Source organism: Euprymna scolopes, chromosome 39 (genome assembly GCF_053919585.1).
Source record: "Euprymna scolopes isolate OS-2025 chromosome 39, ASM5391958v1, whole genome shotgun sequence".
Taxonomy (NCBI): Eukaryota; Metazoa; Mollusca; class Cephalopoda; order Sepiida; family Sepiolidae; genus Euprymna; species Euprymna scolopes.
This window is the reverse complement of record NC_136520.1, coordinates 68,664,573-68,690,537: the sequence shown is the minus strand read 5'-3', so window position 1 is coordinate 68,690,537 and position 25,965 is coordinate 68,664,573. Positions and strand designations below refer to the sequence as shown.

At 30.3% G+C, this 25,965-nt stretch overlaps 1 protein-coding gene across 2 annotated transcripts in view; it reads left to right on the top strand.

The window, feature by feature from the left end:
- The window catches only part of LOC145263834 (ras-related protein Ral-A-like), a 206,404-nt gene extending 198,514 nt beyond the window's left edge, over window positions 1-7,890 (top strand). For both annotated transcript variants that reach the window (XM_080120900.1, XM_080120901.1), the window contains exons 4-5: window positions 106-280; window positions 6,691-7,890. In XM_080120900.1, the coding sequence (XP_079977026.1) occupies window positions 106-280; window positions 6,691-6,804 (289 nt within the window). In that variant the 3' untranslated portion in view covers window positions 6,805-7,890. The remainder of the gene's footprint in view (window positions 1-105; window positions 281-6,690) is intronic.
- The last annotated feature ends 18,075 nt before the right edge of the window (window positions 7,891-25,965 follow it).

The window sequence follows — 25,965 nt, the reverse complement described above, 5'->3', positions numbered from 1 at the left end:
TTATTTAAAAAAAAGTTTAAGAAAACTTCTTTCAGACTTTTAGAAATGTTTAATATTAATATTAAATTTTCTTTTTATTCTGAAAATTTTTCGAATTGTGTTCAGAGAACAAATTCTTCGCGTGAAGAATGACGACAACATTCCATTCTTGTTGGTGGGGAACAAAGCGGATTTAGAGGACAAACGACATGTCAACGCAGAGGAAGCAAGCCAACGTGCACGACAATGGAACGTCTCCTATGTAGAAACATCAGCAAAAACAAGGGCGAATGTAGATAAGGTAAGCGTTGACAATTGTTACCATTAACGAAACATAAGTAAAACATGGGTTGTGATATAAGTATTAATATAATGCCATTATACCAGTGGCATTCATTCTAAGTGGATTGAACCGGCTTCCTCCCAGAGGAAATTTCATGGGAATACTAAGTTCACAAATGGTCCTCAGTCACATACACACACACACACACACACATATATATATATATATATCCTGATTATCATCACACAGTCCTTCCTAGAGAACTTGAATGCCTACTAGACACTATCCTCGAGTGTCTAAGGTCTCTCTATACAGGGGTTTGTCAGAAAAACCTGGCATGAGGATACCTTTCCATAGAAGTAAACCCTGACCAAATATTCAAAATCACATAGTATTTGCTGCTCAAATAAGATCTCTTCACTATAGCTAACTTTTTTTTTTTTTTTTACATAGGCATCGCCACTTATCAAGGACAAGAGGACACTCGAGGATAAGGGTTTAAGAGTGCACAGTAGAAATTGAACAATATAGTAATTGTTAGTAATGGAAATGCTGTAAATTTGCTAACTTATATGAAACGGCTCATCAAAAACTTGTTTATGTTAGACTTGAAGACAACCATATTGTAGTCAGCTGGAAAGCAGGAAAACGGAAGAGAATTCCACAGGCGTGTAGTTCTAAGAAAGAAGCTTTGCTTATGGAATTTACGTTTAGGTTTAGGCACAGATAAAGAGTGGGGGAAATTGTTGATAGTGTTTTCTGCTAGACGGGTGTTTCTCGTGAAAGTTTGGCGAACGGTGACCACACGTTAGCTTTTACGAGGAATGGTTTACCTTCTCCAAGTGATGTTGCCTTAAGTGATAACACGAAGCTGGATACTCCACCAGAGTAGATGAATTCTTGTTTTGGAATCCCGTAAAACCAAGAGACCAAAATGAAAGATATACTACAACTTATGAAAATGGTTAATTGGAGAGAGGAAGATTATGTTCTCAATTTCTTTACTAACTGAATGGAACATTCGAATATCTATGAATCTCATATAGAGATCAAGTGTTAGCCCCCCCCCCCAGGAAGGGGGAGCCCCCTTGATTTCTGAGAACTTTGAGTGAAGTAAATTAAAAAAAAAAAAGATGACTAGTCAGGGTCTCAGCGTTGTAGCATTCCATGCTCAGTGTGGAAAGTTTCTCCACAAGTAGTCCATGGGTAGTTACCAAGGTTGTTGCCTTTGGTAATGTTTTTGTTCAGACCTGTGTCTTTATTTTTGTCTCTATTTCTGCCTTTTCTTTGTTAAGGCTACTGTGCTAGCAACTTCAGTCTGCTGCTAGCTCTTCTTTTTGGTAGCGAGTACGTCTTCTATACTGTCCGGTCCTGGATATGACCTTAAACTATATCCAGTGGTGAGGCCCCAGCTTGCGGGCTTTGGGGAGTGTGGAGCCACCCTTTAAGGAGATAATGACATTAGGTTTTATTAAAATTAGCGATTGGTTAGTTATGTCCCTTGGAGCGTGTGAAGAGTTGCTTCCGTTTGTCCGTGTATGAGTTTGTGATGACTTTTTAGATGATCTGTATATAAACGAGTGAGTTGACCTGTTTTCTTTCTGTGTCAAAATGTAAATAAAAGCAGACGTCTCTCTTGTCTGTGTGTAAAACTAAAAACATGTTTATGTGTTAATTTATTTATTTTGTTGGTGTCGATATGACTTCCACAGTGCATGATATTCCCAGATGGTCACCCATCTAGTACTTACCAGGCTCATTGTTGCTTAAATTGTCAACATAATTATGCCGTATAAGTACTAATATGTAGATCAATGGTTCTCAAGCCTTTTTGTACATGGTGGTAGACTATTGAGTCTTTGAATTTTCGTGGCACACCTATCAAAAAATCAATATTTAAGTTTAACGGATAGATTAAAACATTAATTTACTTCAGTCTAAAGCACATTAATGTTTGTGTCTATCTGTTATATGTTATCTGCATTGTATTGTGTCTCATAAACTTAATTTCCTTTATATACACACTAAATAATGCTTCAAGCAAACTACATTAACCTCTTAAATATTTAAATGAATAATTAACATTATCAGGACTTCAAAATATCTAACAGTTTAAAATCTTTCCCAAAGTGCCCCCAGCCCTCCAGGGCGATGCTTTTATATGGGGTCGGGCAATAACACAAAGGAGTAGTTGGGGAGTCAGTAATTAAAAAATACACACACACACAAACACACACACACATATATATATATATATATATATATATATATATATATATATATACTAGCCTGGATGCCTGGCGTTACCTGGGTATTTGCAGGTGTGTGTTAAGCAAAAAAAAAAAAAAAAAAAAAAAAGTGGTAGTAGGCAGGCAGGCTTGAACCCGTAATGCGAAGGCGGAAAAGAAAGTGAAAAAAAACAAAAACGTGACGTCTTTGCTATTGCACCCATCGCCAAACTGGAAGTAACCTAGGTTTAAATTGAGGCTTGACAATCGAAAAGAGGGGATGACTTTAAAAAATATTGGCGAAAAAGGTGACCCCTCCCCCTCTGTAGAAAAGTACTCAGTTGAGGGGAAAGGAATTAATGTTTTTAGCCAATTTTTCGATATGTCGTCTGAAGGGTCGCGCTTCAAAATGATACTGATATCGTGAAAATCCGTTGCCGCTGTTGAAAGTTTTAGGCAGACATGCATACATACATTTAAACAGACAGGTGAGATTTCTATTATAGATATTTATACATAGAAAATAGACAAAAAACAAATATAGTTTTTAAATTCAAAAAGTTGCATAAGGGTAATTTTGAAAATAAAAAGATGATTAATTTAATTATTTTTTTGGAAAAACAAATTTTGTTTTTATTTTCAATTTGAATTAAAATGTTTGATGTGATTATTAGGGGTTATTGTCAAGATCAAATAAAATGTTTACAAACTAAGTCGAGCGTATGTACTGTATCATTGTTTTTAAATACATATTTTGTTCATAATATTGTTGTTTTCACTTCAAAAAAAAAAAAGCTTTCATGTGTTCATGAGGTAGGGGGCGCCAGCAATCTATTCTAGAAGCCAAGAGGGCGCCAGCAGTCTATTCTAGAAGCCACCTCTCTCTCACAGAAGAGACATTGCGAACCTATCTGTTTTATTGTTGTATTGAAAGATTTGAGAATGAATAATAGAAATGAGAAAATAAAATTGAGAGAAAAATATGAAAATATAAAAAAAAAATAAACAGAAAGAAACTGATCGCAAGGATAATTAGAAATAAAACAAATCTTTTTTTTTTTTTTTTTGTGCATTGTGTAGATTTAAATGGTCAATGTAGTAAAAACAAAATTTGCCATTTGAAACGCTCTTTAACAATCTAAGATTTAACGGTTAGAAAAACCAGACGAGTGTGAAACTGAAAAAAAAACAACAACAAAAAAAAACAAAAACAAAAAAACGGTCCAATTTCCTGAAGATGAATATTTTATTTGAAATTTTGAAAGAAAAAAAAATTCAATTTTATTTTTTTAAAAATAACATTCATTAAAGATAATTTCACACTTGTGTGGTCTTTTTAACCGTTAAATCAATGTAGAATTTAAACCTCTCTTGCAAAAATACTTTTTAAGAAATAGATTTTTCGATGATATTTTGGGTGTATACATGAAAAAACACCATAAGAATTTGATTAGCACTCAAACTACATTCTGCTGCCAGTGTGGAAATAAAGCTTTACAAATTCCAAGTACGTTAAGTTCATCTTTACATCTTTATCAAGTGACAAAGTGTGACATGGTCCTAGATATTATTACTTGTAAATAAAATTAAATCAAGGCTATGTATAAAAAAAAAATACAGAAAGTTTTTTAACCCATGATGGAACAAAATATCATATTCCAAAAATCACCTAAATTTGTCAAGTAGTTTTATTTTCATAAAGAAAGTCACTGTTAAACAATTTAAAGCGTATAATCGGAAATCGGAAGCATTACAAGGCTGATTTCACAAGTTTAAATTATTATTGAGTTCTCTCCGCATGTTTCTTGAAGCTGACGATATAAGATGGTCCCTTATTACTTATTTATTGAATTTGATTTTCTTACCTAAAAATAAAACTACTCTGTCAATTTACGTGATTTTAGGAATATGATATTTTGGTTTCATTAATAGATTCAAAGTTTTTTAATATGAAGGAATTCTTAAAAAAATTTTCTACATATATATATCTATTTCGAAATTTATTTACTTAGAATATTTTGTTCTTTGTTATAATAACGAAAATCGAAATATTGAATAATTAGAACCAATCATATCTACTTAATTGTCATGTCACAGTAATGAACATATCCAAAAATGACGAAAAACGATAAGGTAGAAAATTAATTAAAAGAAATAGTTTGGGGAAACAATTAGCAAAACTTGAGTTTTGCGAAAAAAAGAAAAAACACTGAAAGTTTCAATCGTAACAAAAGGGAAGTAATTTTTTTTTTTTTTTTAATTCTTAGACTAAAATTGTTTCACCAATTGTTTCCAGAAACTATTTTCATCAATAATTATCTACTTTATTGTTTTTCGTGATTTTTTGGATATGTTCATTGCTACGACATGACAATTAAGTAGATATTAAGTAGATTTTACTTGAAATTCAATATTTCGAATTTTGCTCTAATAATGAAGAAGAATCGAATATTTTTTAAGTCTAAAAATTCAATTAAAGGGAGATAATTCTGGTATTTTGACTTGAAAAAAAAAAAAGGCTGCATGCTATTTGTTTCACTCAAGTTTTGTTTTTGTTTTCAGATGATTTATAGTTTGTTGCGTTTGTGTAATCGGCATAAGCTGATCACACCACCGCAACCAGCACGCACTTCCTCTTCTGAACGCAAAAAGAAACGAAAGTGTACCATTTTGTAATGTTGGATCTTTCTTTGTTGTCTCTTCGTATCCCCTTCTACTTTTTATTTCTTATACCCTCCACCTTCTTCTGTACTTCGTTCTATTCCTATTTTTGTTTATAATAAATCATCTTGATTATTATTTTTTTTCCCCCTCGTTTTTGTCAATAAGATGCCATTACCCCCTCCCTATTTCTGTCAATGAAACATCATTTTTTTTTCACCCTATTTCTGTCAATAAGATGCCATTTCCCGGTCCTCTATAATGAGATGCCAGTCCACAAATAAGTGTGTTTACTGTGTAAGTTTCGGTAACGGTAATGAAGTGGATAAAAACCTACATAATTTTAATTATCAGCTTCCTAGAATGTTCACTTTTATGAAGAGCTCTGAAGTTTTGTTCCAGGCAGCTGGCAATCTCTCTTATCTGTGTTTAAGCTACAATTGTGGGAAGGATAAATACATATATATATATACATATGATGGACTCTCCCATCGATTTTGACATATGAGGTTTCACCACAACAAGTAAGTTGCTTGGAAATTCACAAACATGATTTGTTTATAGTGATGAAAGCTTTGTGTAGAACCAACCACACTTTTTGGTATTACTGCTAACCTTTGTCAGTGCAGATGATTACCACAGGTTTTTACATCAGAGTTTTCTTCTCCTAGATGCATGTTTTAATGAAGACTAGGAATGCATTTCTCTCTGTGAATTAATGCACCCCCCCAGATACCAACCTGGAAATTTCTATGACTCTGTGCGGTACATACAGCACCTAACCTTCCCAAATGGTCACCCATCTGGTACTGGCCAGACTCAACGTTGCTTAACTTTGGTGATCCGGTGAGAACCAGTGTGTCAACGTGATTGTGTGTGTGTGTGTGTGTGTGTGTGTGTGTGTGTGTGTGTGTATATATATATATATATATATATATATATATATATAGCAATTATAGACAAGACAAAGTTATATACTGGTATACATAGATTTATTTGTTGATGTAATAAGGAAACACAGTAATTGGGAGAGGTGTTATATGCTCTTTATACCTAGGTATTTCAAAGCCTAATGCTTCTCATCAGAAAAGGGGGACTGCAAGTATTTCAATGCAACATATAGGTAGGGGGATGATTGGGAGGGTATTAAAATATCTAATACATAGGAGTGTGATGGGCAAACTATGTAGGTGAATTTTAGTTAGCTGAGAACTTGCAATACATTAGGAACTATAAGGAATAGAGGGGGGATAATATAGTATGGGAGCATAAAAGAGATGGTTGGATAAATGGGCTAAATTGCATATTCAGTGAACAGTGGGATTAGATGGATACAGATTGTTACAGATTATAAAATGTTTACACACACGCATGCACACACACACACAGTTGTGCACGTGCAGAGCTGTGTAGCCCCACCCACCCCCGCTTCTTAGCTTTTATTGTTCCTTCTCCTTATTTATTTTCTACAAAATCCTTACCAATGCTTACAATTGACCTTCCTTGCTTTTTTTTTTTCTGTTTTTTTTTTGTTCTTAGGTGTTCTACGATTTAATGCGTGAAATCAGTTCTCGTAAGATGGAGGCGAGTCGGCAAAATAATGGCAAGAAGCATTACCGAGAAAGGCGCAAGAAGAAATGCATTATCCTTTAAACAAATTTTGTTTTTTTTTGCTTTTTTTTTATACTTCTCTTTACTTTTCTTTTTTCCTCCCCTATGGGGGGGGGGAGGGAATGAGAACGCTGAGGACAAGGCGGAGAGAAGAGCGAGGGGTGGGGAGGTGTAAAGATAGCAAACGGGTGGTTTGTACTCATACCTCCACCCACCCCCACCTCTCTTCACCACCCTTCTGACTGGATATTATTATTATTATACTCTCAACATTTTCTTTGAAAAAAAGAAACAAAAATTAAAAACTCTTCCCTTCTCGTTATCCTGTCTCCGACCCCCCTCCCCTCCACCACAGGGTGTGCGTCTGCGAATGCATGAATATTTGTTTATGTTTCTGAATTTTTTTGAGATGAGGATTATGTTATTTTGATTCTTTGGACTACTGTCCTCATCTTGATTGTTATTTTTGCAATGTTCGAAAATGTGTGCAGATTCCTAGGTCCGACAAGATACACCTGAAGAAAGTCGGAGGTTATATCGATCGAAACGTTGTGAAAATGGCATGCAAGATGAGAACAGTAGTTTGAAAGAATCTAGATAATACGAATTGGTTAAAAAAAAAAAATAATTTAATAAAAGATTAACAAAAAGAAAAAAAAAAAACAGCATATTGTGTAAAACAGTCTGAACTTTCATCCTTTCTTCTGCTACCATCCCTTACTGTCATGCTTCCACCTCTCCCCTTCTAGCCCCTTCTTATGACCCCCCCCCCCAACCCTACCTCCTATTTCATCATGTAATCTCCAATTTAGAGTTGGAACATCTCAGAGGATTAAGGGAGGTTAGAACTTTGATTTATGCAAAGGTTATTGAAAAACTTTTTTGAATAAAGTAAGAAGAAATTTACAAAAAAAAAAAAAAAAATCCAAGTTTAAAAAAAAATTTTTTTAATGAATTTAAAAAAAAAAAAAAAAGCAAACTTTTTTTTTAACTAATGAATCTAAATAAAATACTGCATGGTCATGTGATCTTAATCTTTGCTTTCCAGCACATTAATAAAGGTCAAGGTCAGTGGTTGTTGCTTTGAAAATATTTGTAAAGGTTCAATAAAAATGCTTGACATTTTAATTATTATTTTTTTTTTTTTTAATTTGAATGTTTGGTTCATATTTAGAATTTGACTTAATTTAACAAATAAAAGTACAAAAAAAATCTTTGATGTACACACCCGTCATGGAATAAAGATGTCATATTCCAAAAATCACATCAGTTAATCAGTATTTTTTTTTTTTTTTTTTTTTTCTGTAACTAAGAAGAGATAAATTTTTTTTGAGGAAGTGAAACGAGAGACAGGACCTGCTATATTGTTTTAGAATGTGTTAAAATTCAAGAGTGACAACTCAATTCGACCACCGAGATTTTGTTTGCATTCAAAATAATTAAAACTTTTTGTGTCGCTTAAAAAGCATAGATTTGGATTTTCTTAGTTTAAAAATAAAAGAACTACTTGATCAATTTATATGAATTTTGGAATATGACATGTTTGTTCCATGATTGGTACATACATCATAAAAATGTTTCTTCTGTTTTTTTTTATTTAAAAAATTTTTTTTTTAATTTATATGTTGAATTATAAATGAGAACCAAATGTTTATATTTACCAACTACCTAATACAGGCTGGATGTGACACAAGGTTGTGTTTATTGATGTTGACTAGTAAAGCACATATGCACTAAAGCGGTATGCTTAGTGCACATGCATGTTTGAGATTCATGTGAACAATATGCTGGCTGTGAATATAAGATATTTAACCAAGTGGTGTAATGAATAAAGTACTTGGAAAGATTCAGTTGTAAATTACACTCTTCTGGAGGTTGAAGGTTCAAGCTTCAGTGTGGGCAACACTCAAAATACAATTTCGAATTACTTAGAACTTCTGCCCGGTTGTGGTTGATGGAATGAGAGCATGCTACCTCTGTGGATTAAATAAAGGGTTCCATTTGAAATTTCATGCAGATTCCAGAGTTCAACAGATACACTTGAAGAAGGTCAGAGGTTACATTAACCAAAATGTGAAAATAACACGTGAGATAAAAATAGTTGTCTGAATAATCCAAATTATACACATTATCAATCCTCATCTAAAAAAATTCAGAAACAAGAGACGATAAGCCATCTAATAAACGGGAAATATGTCTGATTTGGACTTGACCATTTAGAATTCGTTTTGTTCATTAAAAGGTAATGTTTATATGGATAGTTACGATTTGATTCCCTTCAGATCTGTCAAAAAATAATAGGCGTTCAAATATGGAACCCCTTGGTCAGATATTTTTTTTTTTGTGTCCACAGATTAGCAACTGATTATCTTAAGTTGCCTTTCTGTTAATTGTTTTGCCCAATAGGATATTTTTGAACTGTTGGAACAATGGTCTAATTTTGAATAGACATGGAGTGAATAAAAGAACTTTTTATCATTTTTTTGGTGCAGAGGTACTTCATAGTGTCTGCATGAATGCCTAAAAGAAAAAGACCTGGTACCATACAGCCACATTTTTTTGCCCCATATTGGTGCACAGCTGAAAAATCTGATAAAATCAGAACGTTTCATTTCAAATTTGATATCGATTTTTTTTAGATTACTCCGGTAAAAAAATTTACCTGAGTGAATTTTCAGGATCACATATTCCAAAACTACCTAACTATCATTCCTGGTGAACCAAGTGCAAAAGAGATCCAGACAATTGCACTTAAGAGAACCAGGATACTAAAAAGAGCTCTCGGCTGCTTTTAATAAAAAGCAGGGCAATGTTAGCAGCTGGTTTGGCTGCTCCATACTCAGCATTACAATCTTCAAAGAGAGAAAATTAAAAAAAAAAAAAAAAAAAATATTCAAGAAAAATGTAATTATTAAAATGTTGCTCTAGGCCAAGGTTTCCCAAAGTGGGCTTCGCAGAGTCCCAGGACTCTGTGAGTGAGCCTGAAGGGTGCCGGAAGTCCTTTCTTAAAGAGGACCAAATGCTTTATGTGGAAAAATTAAATGGTAGCAGACATTTAATTTTTTATCTTTTTTACTAGAAAGAGATAGTCATTAGTTAGTGGTAAAATTTGAAATTAACGTTTTTCATATTTATTTTAGAAATTATCTTTGCTGTGAAAAATCTTTGCCCTGCTCAGGGGCTCCATGGTATCTTGAAGTTTTGGAAACCCTGCCATAGTCGACATTTTGCACAACTTATGCAAAACGGAAAATGCTCTAAATCAGCAGTCGTTTGAAGTTGCATTATCGAATTTTCAGGATTTCTTACTTTTTATGATGTCCATCTTTGGTGCAACTTACAACAAAATTTGATATGGGTCTCAAAATCCTGACATGGAATCATCCATATTTTGGCAGGAGAGATCAGCTGTTTTTCTGGGTGTCACACGTTCTGTGGAGGCTTATCTGCCTCTTAAACAGAGATAGGCTCTTTTCTAACAGGTTATGTTTTGATTTAGTTGTGTTGAAAATTCTCGTTTGCAAGACTATTGCTCAGCAGAAGAAATTTTTTATCATTTTAACCTTCCAAATATAAAACGGTTTTTGTCTAGAATTCTCCCTATATTTAAAAACAAAAGTAAAGAAAAATCTGTATGATGTATGTACCCATCCATGATGAAATGAAAATATCATATTCCAAAAATCACATAAATTGAAGTTTTATTTTTAAATAAAAAAAAATACAAGAGTATCCGAGAAGTGACTGTTTCGCCTGCTATTTTGAAGAAGAAAGAAAAAAAATTACCAGAAATAATCATTCATACTTGTTAGATTTATATTGTAATGCCTACGAATTCCCATTAATAGCTTAAAAATGATTTTCTTTGTAAAAATAAAACGATTTGATCAATTTAAGTGCTTTTTGGTATATGATGTTTTTATTTTGCCATGGAAACATGCATCATACAAATTTTTTTTTTTTTTTTTTTTTTTCAATATAGGAGAAATTTTTGACAATAACCAATAAAACTTTGTTACTTGTTTTAAACTGGAGTTGTAATTTTATTTAGTGAGAGTACCCTTCTGTTGCAGTATTAACTGCCCTTGTAGAATTTACTTTACAACCAAATTGAGTGACAACTTTTGGTCAGCACAACAAGCGGATGATCATGGCCTGTGCAATGAATGCGGAGAGATGACAGTTCACACTACTATCTTGCTTGATAGGGGTGGGCCATTTTGAGATTCAAATTTCGGTCTTGTATCTATAAACAATCTGTTTCGGTATTGTATGTTGAAGGACAGAAAAATAAAATTAAAAAACAAAGTACGAATTATTCACTTAGTTTGTTGGAAGTTGTTTTCAGAGGCTTTAAAGTATCATTTCCAGCTTGAATTTAACTTTCAAAGCAATTATCAACTACGAGCAGGCCACCCAATGTATCCTGATCGAAGGTACGCTTAAATATGATATATATATATATATATATATATATATAAATTTTGTTGGCACCAGCTGTACATTGGGGTGTCTGTAATCGGCTTCTTCTGAAATAGTTAAAGTTTTATGGCACTTCTTTGGACACAAGGAAATCCTTCACAGCTGTGGCAATTGTTATTCCAAGCATATTTGAAAACCTGTTCTCAGTTGTAGACTCTCCAAACCCAATTTAATTTTTTATTAGTTTTTATTGTAAGCAAAGTAAATATTCTTGAGTTCACTTGCCTATTCAATATCACAGATTTTAAAAGATTTTTGCACCTATTTAATAAATGGCCATATGGTATCTATTAGAGACTTCACACTTTAATATAAAAAATTTAACTTGCTTGGAATTTTTTTTTCTGGTGCTGGTTTTGTCTGATCACAACCATTTGAAATATTTCATGTTTCCTTATATTTTGTTTAATTTTAGCACAAGTGAAAATATAGATGAAAATCTCACAAGTTTATCAAAACTTTGGAAGAGCAAACATTGAGAAGATTGTTAACTTAAAAAAAAACAAAAAAAACTTTCATTTACATTTAAAATACCCAAAACATAAGATTCTACTTTTTTTAGGCGATTATGTGTGAGGACACTGAAACGTGAATTTAGAATGGGGGTTCAGTTATGCATATAAATATAATGTAAACTGATCCCATTTTAGTACATTATAACTTTTTAAGCAGTTAAGTCATTTTTACGACTAATTCTAAGGCCGATCAGCAAAATCATAAAATCACATGTAATTGCTATATTTTTTGTATTGCCACCTGTACTTAGGGTTAGTAGTAGGAAAAGAGCATGGTTTCTATGACTTTTAACAATACTATATATTAATACGATAGTGTGTGTGTGTTATTTATTTTGTGTGTAACGATTACATCCGAATGACTGTTGTTAAATTGTTATGGATTCCCATTTCTTATAAATAATTTTACCAAGAATTCTTCATAAGTTTTGGTTTCGGTTTAAATTATAGCTGATTGCAATTAAGTTATCCATTTTTTTTTTTTCTTTTTTTTTAATTTTTTTTTTTTTTTTATAAATAATTTTACCAAGAATTCTTCATAAATTTTGGTTTCGATTATAGCTGATGGAACTCCATTGATCCATTTTTTTTTAGAAATAATTTTATCAAGAATTCTTCATAATTTTTGGTTTCGGTTTCGATTATAGCTGAAGGAACTCAAGCTGATGCACCCAAGTCATATGGATATATTTTTTTTATTTTTGAAATCGCAACTTTATAATATATAAGAAGCGATAGAACATTATCTCTATAATAATATATACGAAATCTGCAAGAATTAAAATATCATATTTAAGTATACTTTACGACGTGGCTATGCCAGGCGTCCCTCCCTACTAGCCTAGATAAATACTTTTGCAGTTTTAACGAGTTACAATAATATCAGAGCATCTCTATATATGCCATGTATACCAGCATCAATATATTACATACGAATGAGTCCCCTGTGGAATTTCCACAGATCCCGCTAGTTGTTATTATTTCCATCTCGTTTTTGTTGTTTTTTGTTCTTTTATAGTAAATCAATTTAATAACGCACCAAATTTATATAATTAAAATAAAATTTAAACATTCATAGAAGGAAGGCACATAATAGTTAATGAAGCCCAACGTGCTCTCCATGTTAAAAATGGTTTTCTAAATAGTAACATTATTATCTTAAAAATTCGTTCGTAACAATGGGAGGGGAGGGGCGTTGTAAATATTTTGTTCTTACATCGTTTTCTCATTTTACCTACCAATCGTCGACTATTTTCAACTGTTTATGAAAACTTCCAAGTAGCATGTTGTACACTAACGACAAACTGATACATTTTTGCTTTGTTTAAAATCAAAATAAACCTTTTGTTGTCTTTCAATTTGCAATACATTACAAGGAAAACATTTGAGAAAAAATATACCCGGAAAATTACCCGAGGGTTTATGTAATAACTTCAAAATTTACAAAAAAAAAAACAACAAATGAAAACACAACACATCTCTAATTAAATATTTATAAATATTAAAAGAATCGGAATCAGAAATTGGATTGAAATCGGGGGAAAAATTTTGGAATCGTCCCATCACTAGTAACTATAAATAAATGACAAAAGATGTAACAAAATGAAAAATAATTGCAATTTGTCTCCCAATTTTCAGACTTCGTAATCACGCCTATATTTTCTTTTAAAATTCATTAGTGCTTTTTCTTCTGATGAGTTAAGGGCAGAATAAATTAAAAAATTGACATAATAATTACATGAATGATTCTGCGCTATGAAACACATGTTGTCAAGAATTGTGGATGTTAATGTACTTAAATAAACGGTAAGATGGTCAACATCTTAAAATTTGCAATATAGACTTTTGTCATTTTATTTAAATATATACAGTAAAACCAAGGGATATGGTGGCCCTAGGATACGTTTTTTTTTTTTTTTTTTTTCTTTTTTTCAGGTTACGATGTGGAATACAACATTTTCTCGGACTCTGGTAACGGTATTTTCCCTACCTTACGGTGTTATTTGGTTATATACATGTATATTATATATGGTACTGTATTTTATTACTAATTTTTAATGCCATATCCCAGGGTTCTACTGTATAATATATATAAATAAAAAAAATAATTCACCTGTCAACCCTTTTCTTTTTTTTTTTAAGATGGAATTTCCCGATTAGTGAAGATGCAAGCAAGGTCCAGTTTTATAATTATATATTATGTAAAGATCTGATACATTAACAGTTTTATAATTATATATTATATAAAGATCTGATACATTAACAGTTTTATAATTATATATTGTATAAAGATCTACATTAACAGTTTTATAATTATATATTATATAAAGATCTGATACATTAACAGTTTTATAATTATATATAAAGATCTGATACATTAACAGTTTTATAATTATATATAAAGATCTGATACATTAACAGTTTTATAATTATATATTATATAAAGATCTGATACATTAAGTTTTATAATTATATATTATATAAAGATCTGATACATTAACAGTTTTATAATTATATATTATATAAAGATCTGATACATTAAGTTTTATAATTATATATTATATAAAGATCTGATACATTAACAGTTTTATAATTATATATTATATAAAGATCTGATACATTAACAGTTTTATAATTATATATTATATAAAGATCTGATACATTAACAGTTTTATAATTATATATTATATAAAGATCTGATACATTAACAGTTTTATAATTATATATAAAGATCTGATACATTAACAGTTTTATAATTATATATTATATAAAGATCTGATACATTAACAGTTTTATAATTATATATTATATAAAGATCTGATACATTAACAGTTTTATAATTATATATAAAGATCTGATACATTAACAGTTTTATAATTATATATTATATAAAGATCTGATACATTAACAGTTTTATAATTATATATAAAGATCTGATACATTAACAGTTTTATAATTATATATTATATAAAGATCTGATACATTAACAGTTTTATAATTATATATTATATAAAGATCTGATACATTAACAGTTTTATAATTATATATAAAGATCTGATACATTAACAGTTTTATAATTATATATTATATAAAGATCTGATACATTAACAGTTTTATAATTATATATTATATAAAGATCTGATACATTAAGTTTTATAATTATATATTATATAAAGATCTGATACATTAACAGTTTTATAATTATATATTATATAAAGATCTGATACATTAACAGTTTTATAATTATATATAAAGATCTGATACATTAACAGTTTTATAATTATATATTATATAAAGATCTGATACATTAACAGTTTTATAATTATATATAAAGATCTGATACATTAACAGTTTTATAATTATATATTATATAAAGATCTGATACATTAACAGTTTTATAATTATATATAAAGATCTGATACATTAACAGTTTTATAATTATATATTATATAAAGATCTGATACATTAACAGTTTTATAATTATATATTATATAAAGATCTGATACATTAACAGTTTTATAATTATATATAAAGATCTGATACATTAACAGTTTTATAATTATATATTATATAAAGATCTGATACATTAACAGTTTTATAATTATATATTATATAAAGATCTGATACATTAAGTTTTATAATTATATATTATATAAAGATCTGATACATTAACAGTTTTATAATTATATATTATATAAAGATCTGATACATTAACAGTTTTATAGTTATATATTATATAAAGATCTGATACATTAACAGTTTTATAATTATATATTATATAAAGATCTGATACATTAACAGTTTTATAATTATATATTATATAAAGATCTGATACATTAAGTTTTATAGTTATATATTATATAAAGATCTGATACATTAACAGTTTTATAATTATATATTATATAAAGATCTGATACATTAACAGTTTTATAATTATATATTATATAAAGATCTGATACATTAACAGTTTTATAATTATATATTATATAAAGATCTGATACATTAACAGTTTTATAATTATATATTATATAAAGATCTGATACATTAACAGTTTTATAATTATATATTATATAAAGATCTGATACATTAACAGTTTTATAATTATATATTATATAAAGATCTGATACATTAACAGTTTTATAATTATATATTATATAAAGATCTGATACATTAACAGTTTTATAATTATATATTATATAAAGATCTGATACATTAACAGTTTTATAATTATATATAAAGATCTGATACATTAACAGTTTTATAATTATATATTATATAAAGATCTGATACATTAACAGTTTTATAATTATATATAAAGATCTGATACATTAACAGTTTTATAATTATATATTATATAAAGATCTGATACATTAACAGTTTTATAATTATATATTATATAAAGATCTGATACATTAACAGTTTTATAATTATATATAAAGATCTGATACATTAACAGTTTTATAATTATATATTATATAAAGATCTGATACATTAACAGTTTTATAATTATATATAAAGATCTGATACATTAACAGTTTTATAATTATATATTATATAAAGATCTGATACATTAACAGTTTTATAATTATATATTATATAAAGATCTGATACATTAACAGTTTTATAATTATATATAAAGATCTGATACATTAACAGTTTTATAATTATATATTATATAAAGATCTGATACATTAACAGTTTTATAATTATATATTATATAAAGATCTGATACATTAAGTTTTATAATTATATATTATATAAAGATCTGATACATTAACAGTTTTATAGTTATATATTATATAAAGATCTGATACATTAACAGTTTTATAATTATATATTATATAAAGATCTGATACATTAACAGTTTTATAATTATATATTATATAAAGATCTGATACATTAAGTTTTATAGTTATATATTATATAAAGATCTGATACATTAACAGTTTTATAATTATATATTATATAAAGATCTGATACATTAACAGTTTTATAATTATATATTATATAAAGATCTGATACATTAACAGTTTTATAATTATATATTATATAAAGATCTGATACATTAACAGTTTTATAATTATATATTATATAAAGATCTGATACATTAACAGTTTTATAATTATATATTATATAAAGATCTGATACATTAACAGTTTTATAATTATATATTATATAAAGATCTGATACATTAACAGTTTTATAATTATATATTATATAAAGATCTGATACATTAACAGTTTTATAATTATATATTATATAAAGATCTGATACATTAACAGTTTTATAATTATATATTATATAAAGATCTGATACATTAACAGTTTTATAGTTATATATTATATAAAGATCTGATACATTAACAATTCGGTGAACTATTAAAGAAATCATTGCATCTATTTGTATCTGATTTGTGTCTTTGAACCTTGAGAGAAGAATGAAATTGTTTTATTTTTTTGTTTTTTGTTTTTATTAGTTTGCTGTTTTTAGTTTTTAAATCAACCTTTTAATTGTAAATTATATCGTAGATGGTTTTTGGCAGACTGTTTTTTATTTATTTTTTTTTCAGATAAATCAGCTTATTCAATAAATACATTATTCAATATTTGATACAAGACTTGCTTCAAAGAGCTTCATCACATGCTTGAGAACAAAATTACACCGTTCGTGTATTCATTTTTATTTATTTATTTTTTTTTGCATACTGTTATCTCCATCTTCATGGATAGAGGTGTTGAGTCGCTATGGTTCCAGATGAGCATTGTCTGAAGATTGCGGTTTTAATCCTGCCCAAGCAGGCCAGAGGATTTATTTGCCGAAACGTAGCGAGACAACATCTATGAAAGGTAGTACTTAGTAGGGATACAATTACAAGACTTGGCATTCCTATCTCATCACAAGTAATCACCTGAAGAAGGCCAGAGGATAAGTTAGCCGAAACATGGAGAAACAACAACTATGAAGATGAGGATAACAGTCCACAAAAAAAAAAAAAATCCACAAATTATGGAGCCCCATTTCGAAGGATTAAAAAAAAAATACAATATATAAAATTCCACCATTTTTTTTTTTTTTTAATGTTTTTAAGTTGGTCTTTCAGCTATCAGAAGCAGCATCCCAGTATCAACCCATATCTGGTTGGTCCGTCTCTTGTTTTTATCCTCTTGATTTTTCTGATGCAAAATTTTTTTGGTATAGTTATTAGGATATGATTACGAAAAATTGGAAGGTTCTATTTATAGACAAATGGAACGATGCTCTGCTAGCAACCAATCAGAAACCAGCATCGCTCCATAAAACATACTTGATATTTTAGAATTCCCGCACATATTTTTTATTGTATCCACACGAGAAGGAATTTTGTTATTTGTCTGCAAACTTTTACAGTTCAAGATTTTTATGGATTCGCTATCCAGTAGGGAAAGTCCATTCAAGTTTTTACAAGTTTTTACAGTTTTTACAATTCCTAGCTTTTCTGGATTGATAATGCCATTTTGTTTGAAACATATTTTTTTTCTCTAAAAGTAAAATGACTTACAACTCCAAACTTTCTCCAACAAATATGATTACTCGATTGAACTTTAAAAGTTCAGTTTTATATGCATGTTTTACAAAACCAATGCAAACATTTTCTAATTGGAGTGAATGGTGACTATTTAAATTAATGAAAAAGTCACTTACTTTGTGGTGAGACTTGAAAATGACAAGCGGGAGAGGTTAATGTGCTACGATAAAAGCATGTCAGCACATATTTGAATCGTTTTATCAAGGGGTACATTTTTTAAACAAGTTGGTAATATCGAAAGAACATAGAAAATTTGTTTGTGAATTACAATCATTCCCACACAGTAGCAGCAAAACAGAAGAAATCCATAATGCAATTACCTGAGAATTCTTTTAGTATAGGCTCAAGGATCTCAGACAACCATATATATATATATATATATATATATATATATATGAAACATAAGCTAGAAAACTACAGGCCCATTTTCTGTAATATTTTGCAACAGTGATTGTATCTAATCTGTGTTTTTAAATATTAAAAAGTAAAAAATATTACCATATTAAAAAAAACAACAACTTTTATTCAACATCATTTGTTTTCGGTTGACTATTTTGAAATGACAAAAAATTACGATTCTGACTACACGTGCGTATAAAACAAACTTTTTTAAACAATCATTAAAAGAGTAAAACAAATTCAAGAACTAAAACTAAAAATAATTTGTACTCTTGTTTAGCTGCTGCTTGGCGTAACATGACCAACCAATCAAAATTCCACACGCTGAGTTTCAACTCGACGTGCGTACATGCGCGCCGAGCATTAGACGAGAATTCCGATAGCAATTGGAAGAGAGAAAAAAGAAAGAAACAATTCGATCGGTGGATACGTGTTCCTCCCTGGCATAACAAAATAATAATAATAATAATAAAAAAAAACTACTGCCAGGATTCGGTAATATATATATATATTTATATATATATATATGGTGACCCCCGGGCCCCAACTCTAATTAGGCCCCATTTCTTAGTGTTTTGTCTGAATGAAATGAAACTTTGGTCATAACTAGTTTATTATATTCAAAACATCACATTGAAACACTAGGGTCTTTGGCCTTTTTTTCTCCGTTCTACTGCATATGTTCTAGATGGCCTCCATTTAGCTTTTTTTTTTTGTTTTTTTTTTTTGGTCATCCTATAATATATATATATATATATATATATATATATATATATATATATATATATATATAATGTTTTGTTTGTTGTTTACATAAATACTTGCAAAAAAAAAAAAAAAAAATACGCAAGCAAGTTTGTTTACTTTTTCTAAACTATAAAAAAATTACTTTAACAAGAAAGTTGCTAGTTAATTTTTACGACTTGCCCCAGTGTATTATAAACACCCTAACCTCCCCATGTCAAAAACGGCTTTTTGATTAAACATCTTCCCAACCCTCGAAAGTCGTTCTTAACATGAGGAGGTTGGTGGAGTGTTTATTCCAAAAGCCGTTTTTATCATGGGGAGATTGGGGTGTTTATAATGCGCTGGGGCAAGTCGTAAAAATTAATGAAGTTGCTATTATTTATTGCAAAAATTGCTTAAAATTTATTTATTTGACAAAAAAAAAAAAATGACATTTTCTACAAACATTTAATAAGAAATACAAATGAATGGTAGTTTTTTTTTTTTTTTTTAAATTTTTTTTTTCTGATGTTTTGTTTCTACATTTAAAATTTTACTTCACTTCTTCTTTCACATAGCGTTGTTATTTCATCGACAACGCTTGGCTTTATCCGGTTGTTGACGTCATGCCATGCATGCACCTGTGAAAGCAGAGCCAAACGCTGAGAAAATAATCACACAACACTTAAAATTTAATTCATTGTGGATTTATTCAAACAGTCCTTTGAAAAATAAATATTTAAAATGAAGTGACGCTTATGAACTTATGTTACCATGCTATTTTTTAAAATAGTATTTTCACGTTAAATTCAAGTTTTACAATATCTTTTTGTTTATTAAATTGTCAGATCAAATTGTTAGATGAAAGTACAGATGACCCGGTCGGTTTGTGTGGAAATGTGTGGAAAATCTAGCTCCTGAAAAAAAAAAAAAAAAGAAGGGTACTCTGGATAGTAACAAAAATAAAAATTGCCTCAGTCTCGAAGGATTTCTCTTACTGATCGAAGAAAAAAAAATAGTGAAGTGTAGTTCACTCTCTGTTTCTCTCCCCCTCTCTCAATCTTTTTCTCTATATTACCCTCTCCATCTCTCTTCAAGCCGCTTTCTCTAACTCCCTCTATCTCTCTCTCCCCTTCTCTCCTTTCCTTTGTCTCACTCCCTCTCTGTTTCTAACTCCCTCCCTCTGTCTATCTCTCAATCCCTCTATCTCCTTCTCTTTCTCTATTTTTTCTCTTTTCTATCTCTATATATTTCTCTCTATCTGTCCATCTCTAATCCCTCATCTTACTCAATTACAGTGAATAAGGCATTGTCAAAACATGGATAAATCCTATTTTAGTCACCTAATTTACTGACTGAGATTAGAAGTTATTTGTAAATTACTGCTACCTTGAACAGCATCAGGAGTAACTGGTAAAACCTTTCTAATTAAATTGATTTTGGCAGCCATTCGGTGACAAAATGACATAGCCTTAGCCCTTGCTGCATGCGGAATACCTGCGACCTTGCTACCAAGTAGAACTACTTATTCTACTTTAAAACTACTATTAAACATTCAATTTTTCAAAAATCCTACGTTCAAAACATCCAGCATGGGGAAAATATTGCTAAATGCACTTATTGTTTGGGATGAATGCACAATGGCATGCAAAAAATCACAGGAGGCTCTTGGTCGATCCTTGCAAGATTTGCATGGCAATGTCAGACCATTTGGGAATGCAGTAATATTGCTTGCAGGAGATTTCAGACAAATGTTACCTGTAATTCCTCAATCAACACCAGCAGATGAAATAAATGCTTGCCTCGAATACTCTACTTTTTGATGCCATGTGAAGGCATTAAACTTAACTCAAAATATGCATGTCCAGTTGCAGACTGCTCGATCCGCACAGAAATTTTTGCATCATTTGTGGGAAATTGAGTACGGAAAAGTGCCGACTGATCCAAGTTAAAGGAGAAATTCTTTGACTCTTAACTTCGATAATTTTATTACATTAAAAGAGTTGGTTAAAAAGGTTTTTGCAGATATTCAAATTAATTATACAAATTCCACGACTGAGTGAACAAGCTATTCTTGCAGCTCAATACAAAGGCGTCCATGAACTTAACGCTATTATTCAATGTAAAATTCCAAGTGAGGTAGTCAGATACAAATCCATCAACACTGTTGTGGAAGCAGATAAAGTGGTTAATCATCCAACAGTTAGATTTGCCAGGAATGCCACCGTATATACTGCAACTGAAAATTGGCATACTAATTATGTTGTGAAATATAAATGAATCCAAGCTTTGCAATGGCACATGGCTTGCAGTAAAAAAATTAACAAACAATATCATAGAAACAACAATCTTAACAGGACCTTTCACAGGTGAATATAGCTTCATTCCACGCATTCCTATGATTCCACCAGATACACCATTACACTTTAGGAAATTGCACTTTCCAATTTTATTGTTTGCAATAACCATCAACAAAGTTCAGGGAACAATCTTTACAATTGTGTGACTTACTGTTATACACTGACTGTTTTTTCATATGAACAATTTATGTTACGTGTTCAAAAGAGTCACCAAACCAGAAAATCTCTATATCAGCTAAGAAAAATGCATTTTCTCATTTTGGAACTTTTTCCATTGTGCCAATTTGAGCCACAGCAATGCAGTAACAGGGTACAGCTAGTATATATATATATATATATATATATATATATATATATATATATTAAGAAAAGAAATAAAAATAGGAAAAATTAATACTAAAAGCAAATAAAACAATACATAAAACTCTATCAATATACATATACAGGGTGTCCGTAAAGTTACTATACAGTCTTACAAATTACTATACAGACACCCTGTAATATATTAACAGTACAAAAAATTTGCGCTCTTCCAAAGTTAGCTGCATGGCATGCTTGATTAAATAAACCTGTAAAAAAAAAAATATTAACTATTAATACAAATATAATACAATAAAACAATAAGACTGTATAGTAACTTTACGGACACCCTCTATATTCACTGGAAAGTTAATTTCACTGTCCATCTTCTACACGTTAAAAGCATTCGTGGTGCTTGTGGACGGTCGATTTTTGTTTTTAATGTTGCATTAAATTGTCATGTCGAAAATAGTAATATATCCAAAAATTACAAAAATTCATAGAGTAGACATTTATAGGTAAAAGAAATTTTTACGGAAAATTGGGTAAAATTGCATTTTTCTTAGATGAGTTAAAGTAAACGGTAAGGTTTCACACACAGGGGACATAACTTGGAACACATATTTTAGATTAGGCTGTAATGTATTTCAATATTTTTAGTCTGTAGCGATAGACTTCCTTTTTTTTTTCTTTTTTTTTATTTTTACTAAAAACGCAATAGCAGTTGTTCTACTTGATTCAATTTCGTGATTTTTGGATATATTACTATTTTTGACATGACAATTAAGTACGTATGTTGGGATTAATTTTCCCTGAAATAAAGTTCAATTCTCACACGTGAGAATGCAACAACAATTCAATAGATAAGTTCTTATCAAAAATGTGGCGACAGTTTGCAAGAAGGTAACACAATGAAGCAATTGATGTCAAAGCAATTTTATTGGGTGAGCAAAAATACGATATAATGTAAAACGAAAACATACTTTTTTTTTTAATTATATTTTCACCCCAAACAAGGCACATTGCCACTTTGATGTAGGGGGCTACTATCAGGGACATAAGCTACAGAGGTACTATGTGGGGAGTTGGGCAACAAGATGTCGGTTCACGTTACACTTGAACTTCTGCATGTCAGTACAGTTGGGGAAGCAGGAACCCGGAAGGGAATTCCAAAGTCTAGCAGTTCTGGGGAAGAAACTACTGGAGTAGAAGGCTCTCTTACATTTAGGAATCTCAACTGAAGGGGTGGGATTTTGCTGCTTGTCAGGTTTGTCTGGGGTATTTACGTCGAGGGGGGTACAAGTGCTTGCAGTTCGTCGGAGCATTCACCGTGAAAGTACTTGTAGAACAGGCAGAGGGATGGGCTGAAGCTTAGATGACAGTTCAGGACCTATCAGGTTGGCGACTCTCTTTTGAACCTTGTCTAGGAGTGAGAGACTAGTAGCAGATGCACCAGCCCAAATATGACAACAATACTCCATACATGGGCGAATGATGGTCTTATAGAGGTACAGGATACTTTTGGGCATTAGTAGCTTTCTAGTATGATAGAGAGAACCTACCTTTTTCGCAGCGGTCCTGGCAATGCTGCCAATGTAATTTTTCCAACTTATGTTTCCTGTGAACGTTAGGCCGAGGAGTTTAACAGAATGATGATGATGATTAAAGTTTGCGAAAACGTGTTTCGCTAGAATTTATCTGAGTTCGGATAACAGATGCACTCTTCCCTCAATTCCGGATCTTTTCGTGTAGACGGTTAACAGTTCTGCTTCGTCATATAACCGGGGATGAATACTGGCTAACTTCTCACCGCCGTCTTGGGATGTCCGAGAAGAAGACAATGTTCAATGAGTAACGTGAAGTAGAAGTGGGTGGCTTTCAGTGACTGCTGTCGTGGACTTCTCACTGAGGTGCCAATCTCCAGCTGGGGTCGAAAAAGAAGCTGACGCAAAATCTCCCAAGATTTTATAGGTTAATACACGTGAACTCTAAGGGGGCAGAGGTAGGAGATCACTGCTAGCTAATCCACAGAACCTTAAGAGGGACCGGCGCCATTAAGCAGGAGGAGCAACATAAATGAATTCCAATACGTAAGTACGATTATGTTTAAAACGCTATATTAAAAAAAAAAAAAAAAAAAAAATCGATCTGTCGACTCTCTCAACAAGCAGCACATTCGCTGTCATCAGAAAAAGATGCCCCCCCCTCCCAATGTTATATTGACGCGATAATAGAACTGAAAGCAAATGAGATTTGCAATATGAACAAAAAAATTATAATGGTTGTACTGTTTATGGGCGACAAAGTAAAGCACGACAAATGTACAACAACTGCTTCTGCTTATTCTCTAATCGTGTAAGAATTAGTCACGTCAATCAAGACATGACAAATTTAAAGCATAAAACATCGTTCCTGATTTTTTTTTCTCCCCTAAAAATCTTTGTAAATAAATAAATAAATAAATAAACAATTGTCTTTTCTTTCTTTTTATCCAGACTTAGGAGAATATTAAAAAAAAAAAAAAAAAAATTATGAGTCAAACATAAAAAGAAAAAATATTTAACTTTTAAAAAATCGTAATTGTTCTTTTTTTATTTTATAGTGTTTTTTTTTTTTTAGTAAACAAACAAAAAAAAAATGGGCAAAAATATACGCGTATAAAAATGGCACCATAAAGGAATTGCATTGCTTACTATCCGGAAAACTACTTGTTTGCGGAAAATTTAAATGCGATATTCGTTTTCAGCATACCTGAAAATCTAAAAGTCGGCATCTTAAAAGTGATTGTGAAGTTTAGATTGAAAAGAAAATCAGGTATAAAATATTTGTTTATTTCTTTATCAAGTGTTCTGTCGTTTTGCTAACAAGTTATTTATTAGTTGTATATTTGTTTCTTTTCCCGAATTCTGTTAACTGTACTACACTGTTGCCGAAATGTTAACACATTAAAATGATTGGATACAAAACTTGTTTTTATGTCAAATTACACCTCCCTATCTTTTAGCAAGGGCAGACAACTGTACATTTCTTCAGCAGAAGTTACTTCCCTTGCACCGCACTTAAAGACTATTCAACCAGAGATACCCATTTTAGTATTGACCAGGTTTAACGTTGCTTAATTTTGGTAATCTGACTAGAATTGCTGTGTCAAATATGATTATATCGTATAGTTTGCACTATGTACGTGCAAAAAATGGTGGTAGCTTATAGGAGGTATGGTTATAAAAATCTATTTATCATATTTTTTTTAATTAATTGCAATAATACATCGTTTTATGAAGAAAAATTGTTTTGAAGTATTTTATAGAAGTTGAAAAATAATTATACCTTAACTAGCAGGACCTGTGGAAATTCCACAGCGGACTCTTTCATGCATAATATATTGATTTTGGCATTTTTAGATCTCCAGCGTAAATGAAGATGCTCTGATATTATTGTAGCTCTTTTGTTAAAACTGCAAAAGTATTTATCTAAGCTAGCAAGGATACCCAGCGTAGCCCGCTTATAAAGTACGCTTAAATATGATATTTTGATTCTGGCAGATTTCGTATATATTATTATAGAATTAATGTTCTATCGATTTTTATGCATTAAAAAGTTGCGATTTAAAAAAAAAAAAAATAAAAAAAAATATATCCATATGACTTGGATACATCAGCTTAAACCGAAACCAAAACTTAACAATTAAACGGCAGTCACTCGGATGTAAGCGGGAAACACAAAATAAATAAGACACACGCTATCCTATTAAACTGTAGATTTATTATTTTTTTTTTTAAATTTGAAATAAGTCTTTCGTAAAATTTTGTTCAAAACTGCTAGCATTAAAATAACATGAAAAGTTTAGTTTTTTTTT